General features: G+C 52.6%; 1 protein-coding gene across 1 annotated transcript; it reads left to right on the plus strand.

The window, feature by feature from the left end:
- Positions 1-11402: 11402 nt before the first annotated feature.
- Positions 11403-21830, plus strand: LOC133354866 (spermatogenesis-associated protein 2-like). The gene is made up of 3 exons (XM_061572018.1): positions 11403-11647; positions 11701-11803; positions 19291-21830. The coding sequence occupies exons 1-3, from the start codon at positions 11403-11405 to the stop codon at positions 20650-20652; spliced, it is 1710 nt and encodes a 569-aa protein (XP_061428002.1). The 3' UTR covers positions 20653-21830.
- Positions 21831-22043: the final 213 nt, after the last annotated feature.

Raw genomic sequence — 22043 nt, forward strand, 5'->3', positions numbered from 1 at the left:
CTCAGCACCCCCCCCCCCCCCCCCCCCCATTTGTAACCTCCTGCCAACAAAAAGTCTCCTCGTCACGCACAACAAGCGTCGGGGGCTCGTCCCGATAACCTCTCTATCTATCTCTCTATCTCCGCGTCTCTCTCTCTCTCCACCGTCTTCCACCTTTAGCACGGATCAGTCGGCGGAGGCCACGCGGCGTAATTGGAGCGGGTTCACGTCGCGACGCAAGTGGCCGGCTGTCTGTCTCTCTCCGTCTCTCTCTCTCAGTCTCCGCTCTCTCTCTCTCTCCGACCCTGGCTCTACCGCTTCACATCAGCAGCGCTGCGGACAGTCTTCCACCTCGTGCAGGCCCACCAGCCCAAGTGGAAGACGGCAGCTGAGATCGCCAGCACCGCTAGGGGACTCCGCTCCACGCTCGCCGGGGAGAAGCTGCTATGGGACGTCGCTCCGTGCCATGAAGGAGCTGCGCCTGAAGCTGGAGGCACCGGGGGATGGTGGCGGCCCTCCCCCCCTCCTCCTCCTTCCCGGAGTTGTGCTTCTCCTGCGCGCAGTCCCCCGGCCACAGCGACTCCGGCAAGCTACTGAAGCTCCCTAGGCTGCAGGAACGTGCCCCTGAAGAGTGCCCCAAACACAGCGCTCTACACGTGCTGTGTCAAGGCGCTCTACACGTGATGTGTCAAGGCGCTCTACACGTGCTGCGTCAAGGCGCTCTACACGTGCTGTGTCAAGGCGCTCTACACGTGCTGTGTCAAGGTGCTCTACACGTGCTGTGTCAAGGCGCTCTACACGTGCTGTGTCAAGGCGCTCTACACGTGATGTGTCAAGGCGCTCTGCACGTGGTTGTGTCAAGGCGCTCTACACGTGGTTGTGTCAAGGCGCTGCCCCTCAATGGAAACAAATGTACAAGTCTCCCCCTGTAGCCAAACGCTGTGGTGACCTCCAGTGGAGGTTGGCACACTGCACGTTGCCATCGGCCGTGTGGCTCAGCCGAATCTCGCCATGAGTAACAGACTTGTGCATGTCCTGCGGTGCCAGGGAGGATCTGCCCCACCAGTACTTACACTGCCAGCGGCTCAAACCAATGTTCCATCTTTTAGGGGACATTTTCAGGAAACTAGGGGTGCCCTTCTACAACAGCAGCTTCGTATATGGGGTGCCTTACCTGGCTAACAAGCGCCATGACCTCGCCAACTTCGCCTGTGCTCAGGCGAAGATGGCGGTGTACAGAACGAGGAAAAAGATGCTGGAAGGTGACACTGACGGCTGCTCTGTGCTTCCAGTGTTCAGAGGCCTGCTCAAGGTGCGGCTCCGGCAGGAGCACGCGTACCACACACATGTCGGTGATGTGCACGTCTTCCTCGAAAGCTGGGGGGCCGGACATGCCCGCTCTACCAGCGTAGACGGCACCCTCGTGTTCACCTTCTGAAGCGCTCGCTCTTCACTGTGGCATGCGCGATGACCACCACCACCACGTGACTTTTCTTTCGTGTTGTGCGCGGAGCTTTTAGCGCCACAGCGCGTGGATTTGTAGCGTTTATTTTCATTTATTTGCTGGTAACTGTGTATTTCATATTGAAATCGCCTCCAGTGCTTTTGCTGCTGGCGGCAATAAAAGTTGTTTAAAAGTCTCTCTCTCCATCTCTCTCCCCTCTCTCTCTGTCTCCAGCGTGTCATCGACCAAGCGCGACTACTCCGTCTGCCACGGCGACCGCGAGGTTTGCGAGGAGCAGGAGCAGGAGGCGCTGATGCGCAACAGCCGAGAATCGCCGACGAGCAATTAACTCGATCACGCGGCATGGCTCTGCCATTTAGGCGTTAATTGCCGTCGCCACGGCATCTAATTTGGTCGCTGCTGCTGCTGCCGCTTTTTTTTTTTACAAATCGCGGTCGTGGATTTGTTTTTTTCTTTCTCCGTAGGCCGGACACCGCAGAAGGCTACTTAGCGGTAAATGGGCCGTGATTTTGCTTTGCGTTTGACAAACAAGGCAAAGACAAAGGTCGCCTTAACGGAACTTTTTTATTTATTTCGGGGGGGAGGGGGGGCAATTGCCGTTCGTGAGCACCATTGAAGGGCCAATGGGTTGTGGAAGGCCAAAGCCCCCCGGCCGCCTTTGTCTCCCAAGTTCCGATCATTTACGCATCGGCAGCAGGTGTACTCATTTGAGGCTGAGTCGAGCTAGGGGGAGGCCCAGGACCGGGTCACCGGTGTTGGTGGCCGTGAGCGGGAATCCAACTCGGGTCGCCGGGTTTCGTAACCGCTCCACCACCGCTCCCCACGTCTGCGTCTGATACACACGCACGCACACACGTTGCGTGTGGCGATTTGCCTTCAAATATATAATAAGATTACGATTCGTAGTTGCTTAATTTTAGGGTCAGGTCGTGGTTATCGTCACCTCTCCTCCGAGCAACATTAGCGGCATTGTGGCCATGCAAACCAAAATCGTGGGCCATACAGTCAATCGACAGAGACGCAGATAAATACCATTCAGACTCTTAAAGATCCGTACAGACCCATGAAGATAAATATGTAGAGATTCACAGACGCTAACCGAGATGCATGGCAATCCATAGATACACCTCGATGTATCAGGTAAGGCTCACCGAGCTATTTAGCTCTTAATTCTAGATTTGAAGCTTTCGTGACTGCAAGGATTCATATTCTTAGGTTTTTTCGGTAAAATCACGTAGGCAACTTTACCGAAAAAACCTAAGAATATTTAGCTCTTTTTCAGAAGCCACCTGGCCACAAATGGTAGCCCATCGTAGTGGCTTATCATCGCGTGGAAATGTATAGCAGCCAAATACTCTAAGCGCGTGTTTCTAAATGTGGAGGGAAAAACCGGAGAAAAATTCGCGCGGCCACAGCAAGAACATACGAACTTTAAATATTCAATAATACAGCAATTCATACTGTTTACCCGTATTCTTGTACAGGAAAATTGAGTTTTCAGGTCCATACGGCGTACATCCGTTTCAATATAGGCAAAACAACATTATTATTATTTGTTTGTGTTTCTCCCTTGTGACCAGTACGGTCTGAATTGAGCTGTAATAAGGTAGGCAATGATAAGGGGTTGCCAGGTAGATACAAGCGTCAGAGTCGGGATCGAATACCGAGAGAGACATTCCAGGCAAGCCACAGTAGTGCGAGTGTGGCAATGCGACCCAGACCATGGACCGCACGGTAAAGCCACTGCGATCTGATCTCCTTCAACAGAGGAGGAGGAACAGCGACACGACACGAACTCTGTCTCTCTGTCTGTCTCTCTGTCTCTCTGTCTGTCTCTCTGTCTCTGTCTGCTGAAGCCATCTCATCGTGGCCACCACCAGCAGCAGCAGCAGCAGACTCCGACATTGACATCGAGCTCGCGAACACATTGATGCCACCAAGCGCATTGACAAACGTCCACACCCACGCTGCGTGTGGCAAATCCACATTTTAAAACAATAAAAAACATACTATACGGTCCATATAAGTGTGTAAAGACACACTGAAAGGCTATCGCAAGAAAACCGATGTGGACATTACACACGCGGGGAGGAGCGAGCCACCGATCGCCGACGTAAATAGCTCTACGTCCTCCATCAAGCAGAATGAGAATATTGATTTACGCTTGAGGAATCCGATGAGCTATGAAGCTCTTTTTTTTCCACAACTGTCCAGTATAGGGGGAGGGGGGCGGGTCAGTGGTCGGCTTCCAGGAGAAGAGTTTTTGCCCTCGGAGGTGAACAGAGACAGAGAAGGGAGAGAGACGGGAGAGAGATAATGGAGAGAGAAGGGATAGAGCGAGATGGGAGACAGAGAAGGGAGAGAGAGGGGGAACATAGACATGGAGTAGGGAGAGAGGGGGTACAGAGAGAGGGGGGGTAGAGGGGGTAGAGAGAGAGGGAAGGGGTAAGGAGAGCAGAACGTGAAATATTTCATTTAAAAATGGGGGGTTTACATAAAGCAAAGCATAAAAAAAAGAAACGAAATGATGAACGAAGCAGAGTGCCGACTACACCGAGCATCTTCTTGTTTCCTCTGATGGTAAACAAAGAGAGAGAGAAGGAGAGAAGAGAGATAAGGGAGAGAGAGGGGGGGGGGAGAAGGAAGGAAGGACAGGGAAAGAACCACACGCCATCAGTAGCGAGCTGACCCGCGAGCTCACGTCTGCACGTTCGCGCAGGCGGACTTGTGATTCCAGGATTCGGACCCCTCTGGCATCGTCTCAGTGCCCGTGCGTGAATCTGCGGTAGAAGGTCCTCGTCCAATCGAGGAGTTGACGTTGATAATCATCGCGCTACATTGGGGGGGGGGGGGGGGTGGGTAGGGGGGCGATGAAACGTGGGTGGATGGGGGGCAGGAAACGGAGATGAAAGTGCACGGGCTACAGTACTCGCTAAAGGCACTTGCACTCCACAGGCCTCTTAGGGCTACACGGGGGCCTCCTCTTGGTAGACTCAGCCTCAAACATCACCACCAGGGAGACAAAGGCGGCCGGGTGTGGTGCTGGCCACCCACGCCCTCGTGTGCCGTGCCGGCCTGCATTGGCGCTCGCTAGCAGCACTTGCTCCTATAGTCCTGTGCGTGGGAGAGCGGTGGTGCAACGGTTAGCACGCTGCTGCGCAATGAACCCGGCCACACGAGTTCGACTCCGGCTCACGGCCACCAACATCGGCGACGGTTGCCTGAGCCGGCACTGGGCCTCCCCTAGGTTGACTCGGCGACAAATGAGTACCCGGTGCTGTGTGGAGTAAACATCGCCAACTGGGGAGACAAAGGGGGTCGGGCGTGTGTGCTAGGCTACTCACCATCTCGTGCGCCGTGATGCCGGCTTCAATAGGTCCTCGCTTACAGCACTTGCCCCCAAAAGTCGTTTAAGGCCCTACGGAGTGGTGGGGGTTGTGGATATTCGTCTTCTATTAAGCCACTTAGCGTCCGTTTAAATCTCCGAAACAAGAGGCGAGTAAACAGAGGAGTGGTGGCCGCTTTCTAATTGCGATAATACAGCGGCCTAACGAGATTATGGATTAGGAATTAGCGAGGGGTAGGATCAGAGCTGCTAAAGTCAGGAACATTTTTTTCTTCTTTTAACGCGGAATGGATTGGAGGTCAGGAGGATTGTTGGTGAGTGGGGGGGGGTCTAGGGTTGAGTTGGATGTTGCATAGACTCCATCTGCTGGGACCCGCTGGGTACTACGCATTAGCCTCTTGGGAGTTCATCTTCTTGGTTCTTTCGGTAAAGTCACGTAGAAGGGAAATAATAAAGTAATAAAAATAAAACATAATAAAATAATTCTCACGACGTTTCGGCCACAACGCAAGCAGCCGTCCTCAGGTGAAGACGCTGTCTTCCCGACAGACCTGCTCTTCACCTGAGGACGGCTGCTTGCGTTGTGGTCGAAACGTCGTGAGAATTATTTTCTTATGTTTTATTTTTATTATTTTATTATTTCCCTTCTACGTGACTTTACCGAAAGAACCAAGAAGATGGATCCCTGCAGTCACGAAAGCTTTAAATCGAAATTGAATTATTTTATTATTATATTATTATTTTTATTTCTCTTCTACGTGACTTTACCGAAAGAACCAAGGAGACGAATCCCTGCAGTCACGAAAGCTTTAAATCGAAATTGAATTATTTTATTATGTTTTATTTTTATTATTTGATTATTTCCCTTCTACGTGACTTTACCGAAAGAACCAAGAAGATGAATCCCTGCAGTCACGAAAGCTTTAAATCGAAATTGAATTATTTTATTACGTTTTATTTTTATTATTATTTTTTTTATTTCTCTTCTACGTGACTTCACCGAAAGAACCAAGAAGATGAATCCCTGCAGTCACGAGAGCTTTAAATCGACATCTCTTGGGAGTTGTCCCCCCATCCTCCCCTGATGAGACATTTGGCTTAAAACGACTCATCGGTACCCCCCTAAGGTGGCAGATGCTGCCATTGATTTTCCCCGTGGCATTTTATCTCTCGGTTGCACGTATGTGTGATAGCAAGGTCAATCTGGCAGCTTTCATTGAGATTTATTTTTGTAAGTTGGATTCGGGCTATCTTCACAATATAACGTGCCAAACCTTGCACCACCGCTCCCCATATTCACCCCCCCACACCCCCACCCCACACACACATTGGCAATTGCACGAATTGGCTACGGCTCCCGGATGAGCACCGAGAACACGAATCCTGCGTAGAGTTTTAATTTGGTTTTTATATTTTTACAAGCTACGAACGGGCACCTGGACATGCCAACAGCACTGATTGTAATTTAAACCACATCGTAGATAGGGTGAGGTCACGTGACTTTGGGTGAGGTCACGTGAGGTCAGGTGAGTTCGGGTGAGGTCACGTGAGGTCACGTGAGCTCGGGTGAGGTCACGTGAGGTCAGGTGAGTTAGGGTGAGGTCACGTGAGATCAGGTGAGTTCGGGTGAGGTCAGGTGAGTTCGGGTGAGGTCAGGTGAGGTCAGGTGAGTTCGGGTGAGGTCACGTGAGGTCAGGTGAGTTCGGGCGAGGTCGGGCCCGGCTACCTGAGTTCAATTCCCAGCCCTGACTACACACGACCATCGAGTGATATCTGAACTGGCCCTAGAACTAATTTCTCTCCCCTCCCCCTCCCCTTTTTCCAATGCACACTGACCAGCGTGGTGAAGTATGGTCGAACGACCCCATTGGCCGACGCAGGGTGAGGAGAGGAGAGGCCTTCATCCAGCAGTGGATTGACAAAGGACCAGAATGTTTTACTACGTATGAGGTTGTTTTTGTTTAATGCAGAAGCAAAGAGGTGGAGGGAATGTGTTTAAATGTGTCTTGGCAACACTACAACAAATGTCATTATTCATATACACACAGCCCAATTAATGCATATCAATATATGCAAATTGGATGTTTTGAAGAATAATTATATTTTATATATATATTCCTGCCACTTTTATCATGTTTTCCTCGGTATAATTAACTCGGGTGGGGTGGGAATGGGGGTGTCACGGTTTAATTAGGCCCGCTTGTGTCTATCATCACACGCGGTGTGAGTTCACGTAAATCAGAGAGTCCGTGAAATATCTCTGTGTGGTCACGTGAGCTAAGAAGAACCCCGTAAACACATCGGAGGTTTAATCGCAAATTTAAATTGCGTTTCGTGTGTGTGTGGCATTGTGTCCATGTGGACAGCACTTGCCCCAATAGCCCGTTCAAGGCTATACGGAGGGGTGGGGATCTTTGTCTTTGTGTGGAGGAGCGGTAGTGCTACGAACCCCGCTCACGGCCAACGGCAGAGGCGAATATCTGAATCGGTTCTGGGTCTCCCCTAGGTCGACTCAGCCTCAAACATCGTCAACAGGGAGACAAAGGCGGCCGGGCGTGGTGCTGGCCACCCACGCCCTCGTGTGCCGTGCCAGCCCTCATTGGCGCTCGCTACCAGCACTTGCTCCGACAGTCTGTTAAGGCTATACGGGAGGTCTTTGTCTTTGTGTGGAGGAGCGGTGGTGCAGCGGTTAGCGCGCCGCCGCGCAACGAACCCGGGGACCCGAGTTCGAATCCCGCTCACGGCCAAACAGCAGTCACGATTATCTGAAACCGGTTCTGGGCCTCCCCTAGGTCGACTCAACCTCAAATGACTACCTGGTGCTGTGTGTGAACATTGCCACTGGGGAGACAAAGGCGACAAGGCGTGGTGCTGGCCACCCACCTCCTTTGTGTGCCGTGGACGATTTTTGACGCCCCCCCCCCCCCCTCGTCACACGGCGTCACAAAAAGTCAGACCCCCCCCTCAAATATGACGTCACAAAGCTCTGCCCCCCCCCCAAAAAAATATATATTAAACACGCATCAAATCGCTTTAAACTATTGTCATTGTAGTGCGTATTTAATGTGGCGCTGCACTCTGATGTTGTAGGAGAAAACATTTATTACAAAGTCTATTTAATTAAGTAGAACGTGTTGTCTATATTAATTAAGTAGAACGTGTTGTCTATAGTTACTTAAAGTTCCGCATTTTGATGTGACGTCACATTTCTCAAACACCCCGCCCGCCATAGGTGCGTGACGTCATTTATGGACGGCCCCTTACCTCCGAAAGAGCACGAGCCGAGAGACGGGCCTTTTACCCCTAGATCGACTCGGCCTTAAACGAGTCACGTGCAGCAACAGCGCTGCGTGACGCGAGGGGGCGCTGGGAGGCGACGTTTTTTGAGCACCAGGAAATGGTCTGTTGAAGGTTTTTCGCGACATCACAACGCTCCTTCTCTCGCTCTGCCATCATCATCATCATCCTCCTCGTCGATGTAACATCATCATCATCATCGCCATCATCACCGGCGAGACACCACCAAGCACCACCACCACCACGGAAGGTAACAACACGTGCTGAGTTTTTGCCGTTTGTGTTCAACGGTGGTTCGTGCGTTGCGTTGTTGTGGTGCCTCTGTTCGGTCTCACGTCCTCTTCCTGTGTGCGGAGAGCGTCCGAACCGGTCCTGGGCCTCCCCTAGGTCGACTCGGCCTCGAGTGAGTACCTGAGACGCGGTTGTGTGGTAGCACATCGCCACTGGAGGGAGACAAAGGCGGTCGGGGGCGCGGTGCTGGCCACCCCCCCACCCGTGCCGGCCTTCGTTGGGTGCTGCTCGCTAACAGCACTTGCCACAAAGAGTCCGTCGAGGCTATGCGGGTGATCTTTATCTTGTGACTCTATCTCCGTGTGTATGATGTACAGCACACGTTTAAAGTCGTCAACGGCACCGTTTGGGGCCGTCCATAAATGACGTCACGTACCTGGGGGGGGGGGTCACACATTTGTGATGTGTGACGAGGGGGGGGGGGGGTGAGAAATGTGACGTCACATCAAAATGCGCAACTTTAAATAAATATAGACAACACGTTCTACTTAATTAAATAGACTTTGTAATAAATGTTTTCTCCTGCAACATCAGAGTGCAGCGGCACATTAAATACGCACTGCAATGACAATAGTTTAAAGCGATTTGAAGCATTTTTTATTTTCAAAATGGAAATATGGTTTTGGGGGGGGGGGGGGGGCAGAGCTTTGTGACGTAATATTTGAGGGGGGGGGGGGTTCTGACTTTTTGTGACGTCATGTGACGAAGGGGGGGAGGGGGATAAAAAATCGTCCAAAATCGCGTGACGTCATTTATGGACGGGCCCTTTATTCCGCCATACTTCACCGCGCTGGTCACCGCGGGCCGGTGAAGGCGGTGGTGCAACAGGACTACAGTACAACCGATCCCATCAGCTTGCAGCTGATGGGTCCAGAGCTGTGTGGTTATCTTCAGTCAGCGACGCTGATATTCAACTGAACTACTAACGCCATGATGTACAGAATATATATTTTTTGGGGGGTTAGATCGCGTGATTATAAATGTGTCGTTGAACCCGCCACCACCCGACACAGCCAATTAGTAAGGTTTGTCACGTAAACAGAACGTGCCAATTCGTCACTAGTACAGCACACCGGTGTGTTGGAGAGTAAACCCACACAGCATTTACAATCTGAGTACGACGTTTCGCCAGTAATTACAACGAGCTTCATCAGGCGACAGGTCAGATTTGTGGAGTAATCCACCTGTTTCGTTCTTAACTACTATGAAAACAAATATTTGATCAGGTAAGGTCCCACTGAGCGATGTGGCTACTTTTTCACAAGCGACATATCACAAATGATAGCCCAACGAAGTGGGGTTTATCGTTTGGAGATCGTTTTCATCCAAATACCCCAAACGCGTGACGTTGATTAAAAAATGTGGAGGGGAAAAGACCAGAGGACCCGGAGAAAAATCGACCACGGGGAGAGAGAGACACGCAAAATTCAAATATACAGCAGGCGTCACGGTTGGGAAATAACCCACGACCTCCTGTGTTCCAGGCGAGGTAGTTAACATCTCCTAGCCACCGTGATGATGATGATGAGAGAGAGAAACACCGCAAACCCCAAATATACAGCAGGCGTCAGGGTCGGGATCGAACCTACGACCGCCTGTATACCAGGCGAGGTAGTTAACATCTCCTAGCCACCGTGATGATGATGAGAGAGAGACACCGCAAAATCCAAATTTACAGCAGGCGTCACGGTTGGGAAATAACCCACGACCTTCTGTGTACCAGGCGAGGTAGTTAACATCTCCTAGCCACCGTGATGATGATGAGAGAGAGACACGCAAACTCCAAATATACAGCAGCAGGCATCAGGGTTGGGATCAAACCCCACAACCTCCTTGCATACCAGGCGAGTGAGATATAATCTCGCAGAAAGGCCGTGTCAGTAGATTGAATGTCGTCTGCGGATTCTGTTTCGTTCTGCCAAGTTGGTGGTCACCCATCCCCCAGCGCGACCATTCAGCCAGGCCCCATCTTGCTTAGCTTCCGAGATCTGATGAGATTTAGGGGGTGGGGAGGTGGAATGATCACTCGACACACCTTCACACCTCCGATTAGCACGGCTGGCTGCGTACGGTGCGAAGGAAGTTCGTATTATTAGTTGTATTTTGTTTTATTTTTCTACCTACGTGACTTTAGCGAACGAACCAAAGAGTATACAATACGTATTTAAACACGTTCATCAACAACACTGCGGCCTTAAAAGAAACATACAAAATAGGCCTTCCTTCATATCGCGTAATTAGAGATGCCAGGATAGAGGGAGTGTTGATGATCAGGCCTGGAGACCTCACTTGCCTGCACCATGGTGCCTGATGGCAGTTTATAAATAGGACAATATGAATAATAATCAGTAGCTATTGCGTAACAGACAAAGCCCTGCGGAAACCAACACAAAGGTTTAACACTTGGTGTGATATTTTTTTTATAGATAAATAAGCGGCGTCACTTCACGACGCTTCCCCCCACACACACGCGCGGCACAGTGACGTCTGTACACCTGTGGCAAAGGTGCGTCTGTGTAAAAATGTGCGTCTGTGTAAAAGTACGTCTGTAAAAAAAAAAGAGATTCATGGGTCCAATCGGATTCCTCCGGGTGTCAATAAAAAAATTATTATTCCGTATTCTTAGGTTTTTTCGGTAAAGTCACGTAGGTAAAAAATAAAAATTAATAAAATTAAAATAAAATCACGACGTTTCGGAGGCAACACAAGCTTCCGTCTTCAGGTGGAACCGTCACAGCACGATAGCTGTATCACTTGATATCACTTGATACAGCTATCGTGCTGTGACGGTTCCACCTGAAGACGGAAGCTTGTGTTGCCTCCGAAACGTCGTGATTTTATTTATTTTATTTTATTTTTATTTGACTTTTATTAATTTAAATTTTTTACCTACATGACTTTACCGAAAAAACCTAAGAATATGAATGCTTGCAGTCACGAAAGCTTCAAATCTAGAATTCTCATTCCGTCTCCACCGCCCGCCCCCTTCCCCGCTTGCGACCGCGCGCAGCCGCCACCCGCGCCATGGCCCCGCGCGGCGGTACCGCCGTCGCCGTCGCCGGCTCCGTCTCCGCAGCGACGGTGCAGCGCGACCTCCTCTTCCAGAGCTACGCTCGCTTCCACGAGGCGCGCCTCTCGGCGCCGGGCGGCCGCGGCCGACGGCCCCCGGGCGACGCCGCCGACCTCCGGCGGGACGCGCGGTCCCTGCTGGCCTCGCGGGAGCACGCCGCCGCCGGCGGCTCCGGCGGCGGCTCCGGCTCCGGCTCGACGTTCGGCCGCGTGGACGTCTACGGAGTCGTCGAGGGCTCGCAGCGACGGCCAGGCCCCCGGGGCTGGGCGCCATCGCCCGCTGCCTCGACTGGTTCGAGACGGTGAGCCTCCACGTGTTCCTCTACCCCTGGAAGAAGGAGTTTCGGCAGATCAAGGTGGGTCGGGGGTGGGGGTGGGGTGGGCGGGGGACACCGATCCCTCGGCGCTTACGATGGCCCCCCGCCGTGTATTTGGAGTGTGCTTGCCGGTGTTTCGGTTGCCGCGCCGCGGAGGCCTGATCAGGGGCGCCGCGGTGGTCAGGAGATGTTAACTACCTCGCCTGGTAAGCAGGAGGTTGTGGGTTTTATACCCGACCCCTGACGCCTGCTGTGTATGTGGAGTTTGCGTGCTCTCTCTTTCTCTCTTTCCCTTCCCGTGGTCGCGTGGATTCTTCTCCGGGTCCTCTGGTTTTTTCCCACCACATTTACAGTTGGCGTGCATTTCAGAGTGTTTGGCTTGCTGTAAGTTTCCACGTCGTGATAAGCCGCTTCGTTGAGCTATCATTTGTGTGGCTGGGTAGCTTCTGATAAAGAGCTACATAGCTCAGTGGGACTTACCTGGTAAAATAAAAAAAATAGTTTTCGTTTTAAGTGTGGGTTTCTCATCACACGATATTCCTCTGTGTGTGCGTGGCATTGTGTCCATGCGGACAGCACTTGCCCCAACAGTCTGTAAAGGCTACATACGGGGGATCTTTGGCTTTGTGTGGGGAGCGGCGGTGCAGCGGCTAACGCACCGCCGCTACGAACCCGGCAAGCCCCGCTGTTCCTGGGCCTCCCCTAGGTCGACTCGGCCTCAAATGAGAACCTGGTGCGGTGGTTTAACCATCGCCACTGGGGAGACAAAGGCAGCCGGACATGGTGCCAGCCACCCACCCCCTCGTGTAGCACAGTGCGTTCATTCATAGGCGTTACTCGCTAACAGCACTTGCCCTAACAGTCTGTTAAAGGCTTTATGGGGGAGAGGGGGGTCATTGTATTTTCCTATTTTCATTTAATTTGCTTGTTAATGCAGGAGAGAGCCACTCTTTCCTTTTTTCTGGAGGGTCCCGCCACTGAATTGGGGTTCTATCTCAAGGTGTTTCCAGCTGATTAACGATGAGTGGTGCTCGTCATACGAGCGGGAGCCACCCACGCCTTGCGCGAGGGGGAAACGCTTTATCTCCCCGTACCGCCCTCTCGTAGTGGAGCCAGGGGTACGGAATACATCCGCGACGCCCCATGTGAAGCGAGTTTCGCAGCACGTCCGCGCTTGATCCACCAACCCCCGCTGCCTGTCTCCACGCTGGTGCCGGGGTTACAGGCAGCCACCGCCACCGCATGGCTCTCTTGACGGGGCACCGGTACGCGCGGGGAAAACCACGCGCACCCTTTAACGTAATACGCCACCGATATTCTGGCCCAATTATAAAATGTTCGTTAAGCAGTGGAGGCCGGATGCCTCGGAGGTCAGAAATGCTGGGACGGCAAACGTCCAGGGCCTGGGTTCAAATCGGGGTCTTAGTCACCCGTCATTGAACGGGGTTATCGAGTTGTGGTAGACTGATTGTCTCAGCCCAGTCACCAGCGGCTGACACAGAGACCCGCAGACTTGCACGGATGCAGAAAGACGCGAATAGTGACCCGCGGATTCGCATAGAGATCCACAGACTGGGACAGACTGAGTTGTGATTGAACCTGGGGTTCTCAAGTGAACAGATGATGGCACAAAAAAGAAAACATCTCGTTTAAAATGGGATTTTCACGTCTTACTTTTTTAATTGGCTGAAATTTCAGCTCTGAGAATTAAAACAATCACGTTGACTGTTGTGCAATGAACTTCTCTGTAGCCCAGATAAACTGTGGTGGCAAATGCTATTTGTGAGCACCTATTAAGGCCAGGAGAGTGCGCAAGGGGGTGGTGTGGCCGGACCCACGCTCGGCCGCTTTTATCTCCCAAGTGATGATGTTTACCAGACTGCACCAGGTACTCATTTAAGGCTGAGTCGACCTTGGGGAGGCCCAGCATCAGTTCATACTTGTCACCAATGTTGGCCGTGAGCGGGAATCGAACCCAGGTCTTCTGGTGCGTAATGCAATGCACTAACCACTGCATCCAACACACACATACGCACGCATGCACGCACACACACTCACATATAGCCTGAACAGATTGTAGGGGCAAGTGCTGTTAGCGAGCACCTATAAAGGCTGGCACAACACACGAGTGGGTGGGTGGTCAGCACCACACCCGGCCGCCTTTGTCTTCCTAGTGGCGATGTTTAAACCACCGCACCAGGTTCTCATTTGAGGCCGAGTCGACCTAGGAGAGGCCCGGGACCGGTTCAGATAATCGTCACTGGCGTTGGCCGTGAGCGGGAATCGAACCCGTGTCGCCGGGTTCATAGCGCAGCGCGCTAACCGCTACACCATCGCTCCCCACCACACACACACTCACACGCGCACTCACACACAAGCGTGCACACACGCACTCATACGTGCACTTACTCACGTACGCACTCGCGCACGCACGCGCGTGTGTGTGTGTGTGTACACACCGGCTTGGGGAAATAAAAAAAAAACACAGTAATATTATTCAGCGGTGTCGACAACAAAAACGCACGCACTTGACTGGAAGACGGCAAATCTAATAAGGTTTTCACCCTCCGGAATTACGAGATTGAATTAATGTCGGGATCTTGTGGCAAACGAGACGCAGCTTCAAATCGTCCAAATGCCACGCGCGGGTGGGCACGCGCGCGAATGCGGGCAGGCGGGCGTCCCGGCGGAGGAGGAGGAGGAAACACCGTCGTCATTTTGGCGGGTAAGCGTTCCGAGGAGCCAGGGGACCGGGGGAATAGTGGAGATTAACATTAACGCTTCCTTCAGATGCCCGGGGGGCGGGGGGGGGGGGGGTGGTGATGGGAACCGTTTGAGAGAGACAGCTTATAGACGGCTTACGTGAATTAAACAAGAGGACACTTTGCCGCGGCTGCGAAACTTGCCAGGTTTGTCGTAGAGCCGCGGAGAGACACAGAGATACAGAAATGGAGAGACGCAGAGACGGAGAGACGGAGAGATGCAGACACGCAGACACGCACGGACGGACAGATGGACAGACACAGAGACGCATAGATAGAGAGACGCAGAGACTGAGAGATGCAGCCACGCAGAGACACAGTGAAGGGGAGACACAGAGACGGAGAGACGCAGTGACACAGACACGCACGGATGGACAGATGGACAGACACAGAGACGCATAGAGAGACGCAGAGACTGAGAGATGCAGACACGCAGAGACACAGTGAAGGGGAGACACAGAGACGGAGAGACGCAGACACGCAGAGACTAACAGATAGACAGATGCAGAGACACAGAGATGCATAGATAGAGAGACGCAGAGACTGAGAGATGCAGACACGCAGAGACACAGTGAAGGGGAGACGCAGACACGCAGACACACAGACTAACAGACAGACACATAGACAGGTCCCTGGGACGATTTTAACGACATGCGCGCAAATTCTCGACGTGTTTCCCCCCCCCCCTTCTCACCCGACACACGACACAGCCCCCCCCCTACCTCCACCTTGGCCTTCCGCCCCCCCCCCCTACCCATGGCGTGATGAACCTCGTCCCGGTAGCGGACGAGACGAAAAACCAAACAGGCGACAGCCACGGCACCCGCCTCCCGTCCGCTCGCTGGCTGTCTCGGCGAGTTCGACTTCTCGTTGCGCCGGGGAGGGTGGCGGTGGTGGGGATCGACTCGGCCCATCGTCGTCGACGTCGACGTCGTCGCTCCGTGGTCGATGAAATGAGAACCGCTTATTGGGGAGAAGTCACGTGACTGGCGGGGGTTGTCCGATGGGTAAACTAACTCGTCCCCTGCGCACGGTGCAACAGAAGTTCAACGTAAACTATTTTTTACTTGGCCAGGCAAGTCCAACCGAGCTATGTAGCTCTTTTTCAGAAGTGACCTGGCCACAAATGATAGCTCAACGAAGTGGGATTATCATCACCACGTGGTAATGTACAGCAGCCAAATACTCTAAACGCGTGATGTTGATTCTAAATGTGGAGGAAAAAACCGGAGGACCCGTAGAAAAAGCCATGCCACCACGGGGAGAGAGACACGCAAACTTCAAATATACAGCAGGTGTCAGGGTCTGAATCGTATCCACAACGTTCTGTATACCAAGCGATTTGGTTTACATCTTGCCGTAGACTGGAGGGGAACGATTTCCACTGCTGGTTCTGGGCTGTACAAGGGAAATGGGCATCTTTTAAAGGCACCGTCGTGTGCTTTTAAGTGAAAGTGGAAGGAAAATGGAATCTAAAACCTGAACTGGTGTCACGGCGACGGGGTTTTTACCAAAACAGCAGCAGCAGCAATGACATTCCAGCGTTTGTGCCGAGTCTCAAGTCGATTTTATTGTAACCAAGTGAGAACTCGAGATGCCACGATTTGCATGAGTGACGAAGTACAACATTGTAGAAATCGGAGCAGAGACAGACAGATAGACATCAGAGCAGAAACAGACAGATAGAGATCAGAGCAGAGACAGCCAGACAGAGATCAGAGCAGAGACAGACAGATAGAGATCAGAGCAGAGACATACAGATAGAGATTAGAGACAGAGACAGACAGCCAGAGATCAGAGACAGACAGATAGAGATCAGAGACAGAGACAGACAGATAGAGATCAGGGCAGATACAGCCAGATAGAGATCAGAGCAGAGACAACCAGATAGAGATCAGATCAGAGACAGACAGATAGAGATCAGAACAGTGACAGCCAGACAGAGATCAGGGCAGATACAGCCAGATAGAGATCAGAGCAGAGACAACCAGATAGAGATCAGAACAGAGACAGCCAGATAGAGATCAGAACAGTGACAGCCAGACAGAGATCAGGGCAGAGGCAACCAGATAGAGATCAGGGCAGTGACAACCAGATAGAGATCAGAACAGTGACAGCCAGACAGAGATCAGGGCAGAGACAACCAGATAGAGATCAGAACAGAGACAGCCAGATAGAGATCAGAACAGTGACAGCCAGACAGAGATCAGGGCAGAGGCAACCAGATAGAGATCAGAGCAGAGACAACCAGATAGAGATCAGGGCAGTGACAACCAGATAGAGATCAGGGCAGAGACAGTCAGAAAGAGATCAGAGCAGAGGCAACCAGATAGAGATCAGAGCAGAGACAGCCAGATAGAGATCAGAACAGTGACAGCCAGACAGAGATCAGGGCAGAGGCAACGAGATAGAGATCAGAGCAGAGACAACCAGATAGAGATCAGGGCAGTGACAACCAGATAGAGATCAGAACAGTGACAGCCAGACAGAGATCAGGGCAGATACAACCAGATAGAGATCAGAACAGAGACAACCAGATAGAGATCAGGGCAGTGACAACCAGATAGAGATCAGGGCAGTGACAACCAGATAGAGATCAGAACAGTGACAGCCAGACAGAGATCAGGGCAGATACAACCAGATAGAGATCAGGGCAGAGACAACCAGATAGAGATCAGAACAGAGACAGCCAGATAGAGATCAGAACAGTGACAGCCAGACAGAGATCAGGGCAGAGGCAACCAGATAGAGATCAGAGCAGAGACAGCCAGACAGAGATCTGAACAGAGACAACCAGATAGAGATCAGGGCAGAGACAACCAGATAGAGATCAGAACAGTGACAGCCAGACAGAGATCAGAACAGAGACAGCCAGATAGAGATCAGGGCAGAGACAACCAGATAGAGATCAGGGCAGTGACAACCAGATAGAGATCAGAACAGTGACAGCCAGACAGAGATCAGGGCAGATACAACCAGATAGAGATCAGAACAGAGACAGCCAGATAGAGATCAGAACAGTGACAGCCAGACAGAGATCAGGGCAGAGGCAACCAGATAGAGATCGGAGCAGAGACAGTCAGATAGAGATCAGGGCAGAGACAGTCAGAAAGAGATCAGAACGGCATCACGGGAAACACTGACAGTAACACTCGACCATAAATCAACCCGATCCCGCGAACCACACAACTCCAGTCGATGTTACCCCGGTGCTTCATGGTTAGTATTATCAGTCGTCCAATCGGTGAACCCCATAAATCGTTTTACGCGCATGCCCAGTGTTCCCTTCGTTATTCATGAACTTGGCTATCCGCGATTTTTGGCTATCCGCATCGAGAGAGAGAGAGAGAAATAAAGTGATGAAATAAAGTGATGAGAGAGAATGTGATGGGATAAAGTAATGACATTTAATACTTTAATATTTATTCGTCTTCACTATATATTTTAATAAATGGCTTTAGAGTTATTACCATCCATTCCTATACACGTACTTAATAGCTTATGCGTTTATCTGAGGTCGAATTTTATATTCACGAGCATCTCCGCAGCGTATCCCTCGCGAAAAAAAAAACCGAGGGAACCCTGTATCATTTTACATCCACAATATATCCAGATGCCACGTGTGGTCCTCTCTCGGGGAACTGCGGTGTCTCACTGATGTCATCCCCAGCCCGCGACTTCATTCGGGGCTGCGCTGGGAGCGGTAGCGGTTAGCGCTGCGCTGCGCTACGAACCCGGAAGAGACCCGGGTTCGATTCCCGCTCGCGGCCAACACATTGTGACGATTGTCTGAACTGGTCCTAAGCCTCCCCGCGGTCGACTCAGCCTCAAATGAGTATCGCTAATGGGGTGACAAAGGCGGCCGGGCGTGGTGTTGGCCACCCACCCCCTCGTGTGCCGCGCCGGCCTTCATGGGTGCTCGCTAACAGCACTTGCCCCAACAGTCTGCTGAGGCTACATGGGGATCTTTGCCTTTGTTTTTTTGTTGGGGGACCCCAGTCCAGTTTAGATTATTTCGATAATTTTTCTGCGATAACTTGCCACGTGATGAGCCGCTTCGTTGAGCTGTCATTTGTGGCCAATGGGCTTTGCCGGGGAAAAAAATAAGGTAGTTTTACTTATTTATTTTCAAAGTCATTTGCTTACCTTTCCTATACTTTGCACGCCTATCGTGATTTTGTGCTGTTTGTTGCTGTAAAGTTCTGAACCCGCCGGATTCCTGCAGCATCAATACATATTCTGATTGTGATTCAGTGGCGTGTACTCGCGTACAAAACGCTGCCTAAACTTGGGTTCGGAGACCACCAGTCATAGTCATTTAATGCTTTAACTTTAATGCGTGGTGACAGAAAGGAGTTTATGGACCACATGTACCACGAACAAATACAGAGACTCTACTTATGAACGCGTTAGGTTCAAAACAAGTTGTACGGCGTGTACACTAAATACGGGGAATGGCTTTAAAAGTTATATAATCTCCCGTAGATGTAGATGCCACTGGTTCTTCATGGTCTAAACATGTAGATGCCACCACCGCCATCTATGCACTTATGACTCTCGGTCCGAATCGGCGATTGGACAAACGCACAGGTTTGTTCGTATCTATGAAAGTTCCTACGTCGAATGTTCGTACTTAGACGAGTCCCTGTAAATGTACAAACTGCACGCACAACACCGTTCACGCTGAGCACTCCGCAGCAGCGGTGGGCGCCTGAGCCCCGGCTAAACTAACGGCTCCGTCGCTGTCCACCTGTCCGTGCGCAGGCCTTCTCTGGGCCCTTCGTCTACTGGGTTCGCGGCGTCCTGCGCAAAGACGACACCGAACGCATCCTCCAGCTGCTTGGCTTCAACCGCTGCCCGCCGGAGAGCGACGGCGCCGACGGCGCCGACGGCGCCGCCGTCGCCTACGAGCGTCGCGGCCGCTCCCAGCCCGACGTCGCCCTGGCTGTCGCCTTCGACCTCTTCCTCGCCGCCGCCGAGTGCCGGCTCATGGAGGAGATGGCGACTCGCGCCGGCGCCCTCCGCCTCCCGCTAGGCCACGTGGTGCGCGAGCGCCGGCGGGGCACGCGCGGCGGCCTGGAGGCGCAGGTCGCCGCGCTGGCGCGGGCGGCGGCGACCGCCGAGATGGCGAACGGCGACGCCGGCAAAGCGGCCGCCGCCACGACCGGCGCCACCGCCGATGACGGTTACGACGACGGTGTTGGCGGCTGCGGCGGGGTACCGAGTTTCCACGGGGCGTCGTTTTCGGGGCAGGCCGTGGAAGCGCCGGAGATCCTGCCGGCGGTGCTAAGCAGCGCCGATCGCGCTTCGCGGGAGCGAAACGACGCCGCCATCGCGGCCGCGTTGGCGCAGGACAACGAAGACGACGTCGGTGGTGACGGCGGTGGTGGTGGCGCGGCCGACCGCGACGAAACCATTCTCCGGCCGACGCCGTCGCTCATGCGCATGAGCAGCTCGCCGAGCGACCGCGCGGACTTTCGCGGCCGATTCCAGGCCGGCGCCAACGTTTCGGGGACAGGGGCCGAGATGGTGGCGCGCCAACCAGCACCCCCCTCTCACCACCACCAGCAGCAGAGCGCGTCCATGCGCGGCAACCAACGCCGCGCCACGAACCCCGTCGTCTCGTCGGACTCCGGCGCCGGCAGCTCCGGCAGCGTCGGCAAGAGCTGCGGTGACATTGGCGCCGCGACGTACGACGTTTGCTACCGGTGCCGCGTTGCCGCGGTGGAGAAGTGCCACTACTGCCGGAACCCATTGTGCGAGTCGTGCATGCAGCTGCACGCGTGCAAGGGAGCAGACGACGGCGCTTCGCCAAAACTGCGGCGCTCCGAGTCCAGCATCAAGAGCCAGCAGCTGCACCAGCAGCAGCAGCAGCAGCAACAGGGGGTGACGGCGGCGGTGCCGGCGAAACCGTCACTCGCGACGATCCACTGCGGCTTCTGCGGAGACGCGAACGGCGCCCTCAACTGCCGCTCGTGCCAGAAGGTGACGTGCCAGGATTGCTACGTGCATTACCGCGAAGTCTGCCTCGGCGCCGGCGATGGGCGCCAGCACGCCTTCGTGCCCATTGGCTCCACCGGGCACGGGGGGCAGCAGCAGCAGCCGTTCCGCGGCAGCAGGAGGTGAAAGTTCCGTGCGGAATGGATGGGCCCGCTGGTGTCCGGACCGCCAAGCACTCCCATAAAAACCGCCGTGTCCTCCCGTGCGGAACCCCGTGCCCTCCCGTCTGGACCGACTGGTCCTCCCGTCTGGACCGACTGGTCCACCTGTCCGGACCGCGGAGTTCTCCTCTCCCGCTCCTCTCTCTCTCACTCTCTCTCCCCGTGCATTAAATCTTCAACTCGAATCCCCTTTACGTGCTGGTGGTGGTGCCAGGTGTTAAAGGTTTTATCGCTAATATATATTCGTGGGTTATCAAGTTTTTTTCCAGCCGGACACCCAAGGAACCGTGCACAGTTTCTATTATGAAGCTCAACGCAGCCTGCTTGGAAAGTGCTGGCAACGTTAACTCCATTGAGACGTCATCCGTGGACGTTGTTCGTTGTTGCGTGCCTTGAGTGTAGCGGTGGATCCACAGAGTGTTGTTTTGACAAAATTCGTTGAATTGACCGCAGTGGGATGATTTTTTGGGGGGGATTGTTGTTTACTCCCGAAATGGAGACGGAACATTCCTGGAAATGATGTTTTGTCTAAAAATGTCTTCGCTCTTCCCCTGTCCTGCATGGATTTCCTCCGGGTACTACCTGTTTCCTCACCTCGTAAAACAACAACAACAAAAACCCGGCAAAATGTAACTGGTATTGGCCAAAAAACATCACATTCCACCTTTTTTTGCCTTACCTACCCCAGCAACACCAGCTCCATTCCCAGCCCCTGTCCCTACATTCATTCCGTCACTTCCTTCACTGACCGCCGCCGGCTTATATAAACACAAAATAGAATAATAAAAATAATATATGCACCTGATCGAGACATTTTGGAAGCGTAAGCAGGTTGAACCTGGATAGCACCTGGATGGGCGACCATGAGTGTTTCTGCGATTCCACAACCTAGTAGGACGCCACGGTGGCTAGGAGATGTTAACTACCTTGCCTGGTATACAGGAGGTCGTGGGTTCGATCCCGACCCTGACGCCTGCATACAGGGTGCTTCAAAACAATGTTAGCACTTACATGGGACTGTCGTTTTTAATGGAAGAAAAGAACGGATAAAACACTGTAACATATTCTTTGGTTATTTCGGGAAAGTCACGTAGGTAGAAAAATAATAGATCACGACGTTTCGATCGCAACACAAGCAATCGTCATCAGGTGGGACAACCGCGGCGAGAAAACACCGCTGTGGTTGTCCCACCTGATGCCGATTGCTTGTGTTGCGATCGAAACGTCGTGATCTATTATTTTTCTACCTACGTGACTTTACCGAAAGAACTCAAGAGTATGGATTCCGACACTGTCACATGATAACAAATGTATGTTAATAGCTTCAAAAGTAAAAGAGTCTCCACTTAAATTTCG

Source organism: Lethenteron reissneri, chromosome 49, assembly GCF_015708825.2.
Source record: "Lethenteron reissneri isolate LAM-NWPU_2019-01 chromosome 49, ASM1570882v1, whole genome shotgun sequence".
Taxonomy (NCBI): Eukaryota; Metazoa; Chordata; class Hyperoartia; order Petromyzontiformes; family Petromyzontidae; genus Lethenteron; species Lethenteron reissneri.

Excerpts from the sequence above, each read along its gene's own strand:
- LOC133354866 (XM_061572018.1), top strand. The coding sequence starts at position 11,403 with ATGGCCCCGCGCGGCGGTACCGCCGTCGCCGTCGCCGGCTCCGTCTCC. Across the intron at positions 11,648-11,700 it reads GGCTCCGGCTCCGGCTCGAC|GCCCCCGGGGCTGGGCGCCA; the intron begins GTTCGGCCGCGT and ends AGCGACGGCCAG. Across the intron at positions 11,804-19,290 it reads AGGAGTTTCGGCAGATCAAG|GCCTTCTCTGGGCCCTTCGT; the intron begins GTGGGTCGGGGG and ends GTCCGTGCGCAG.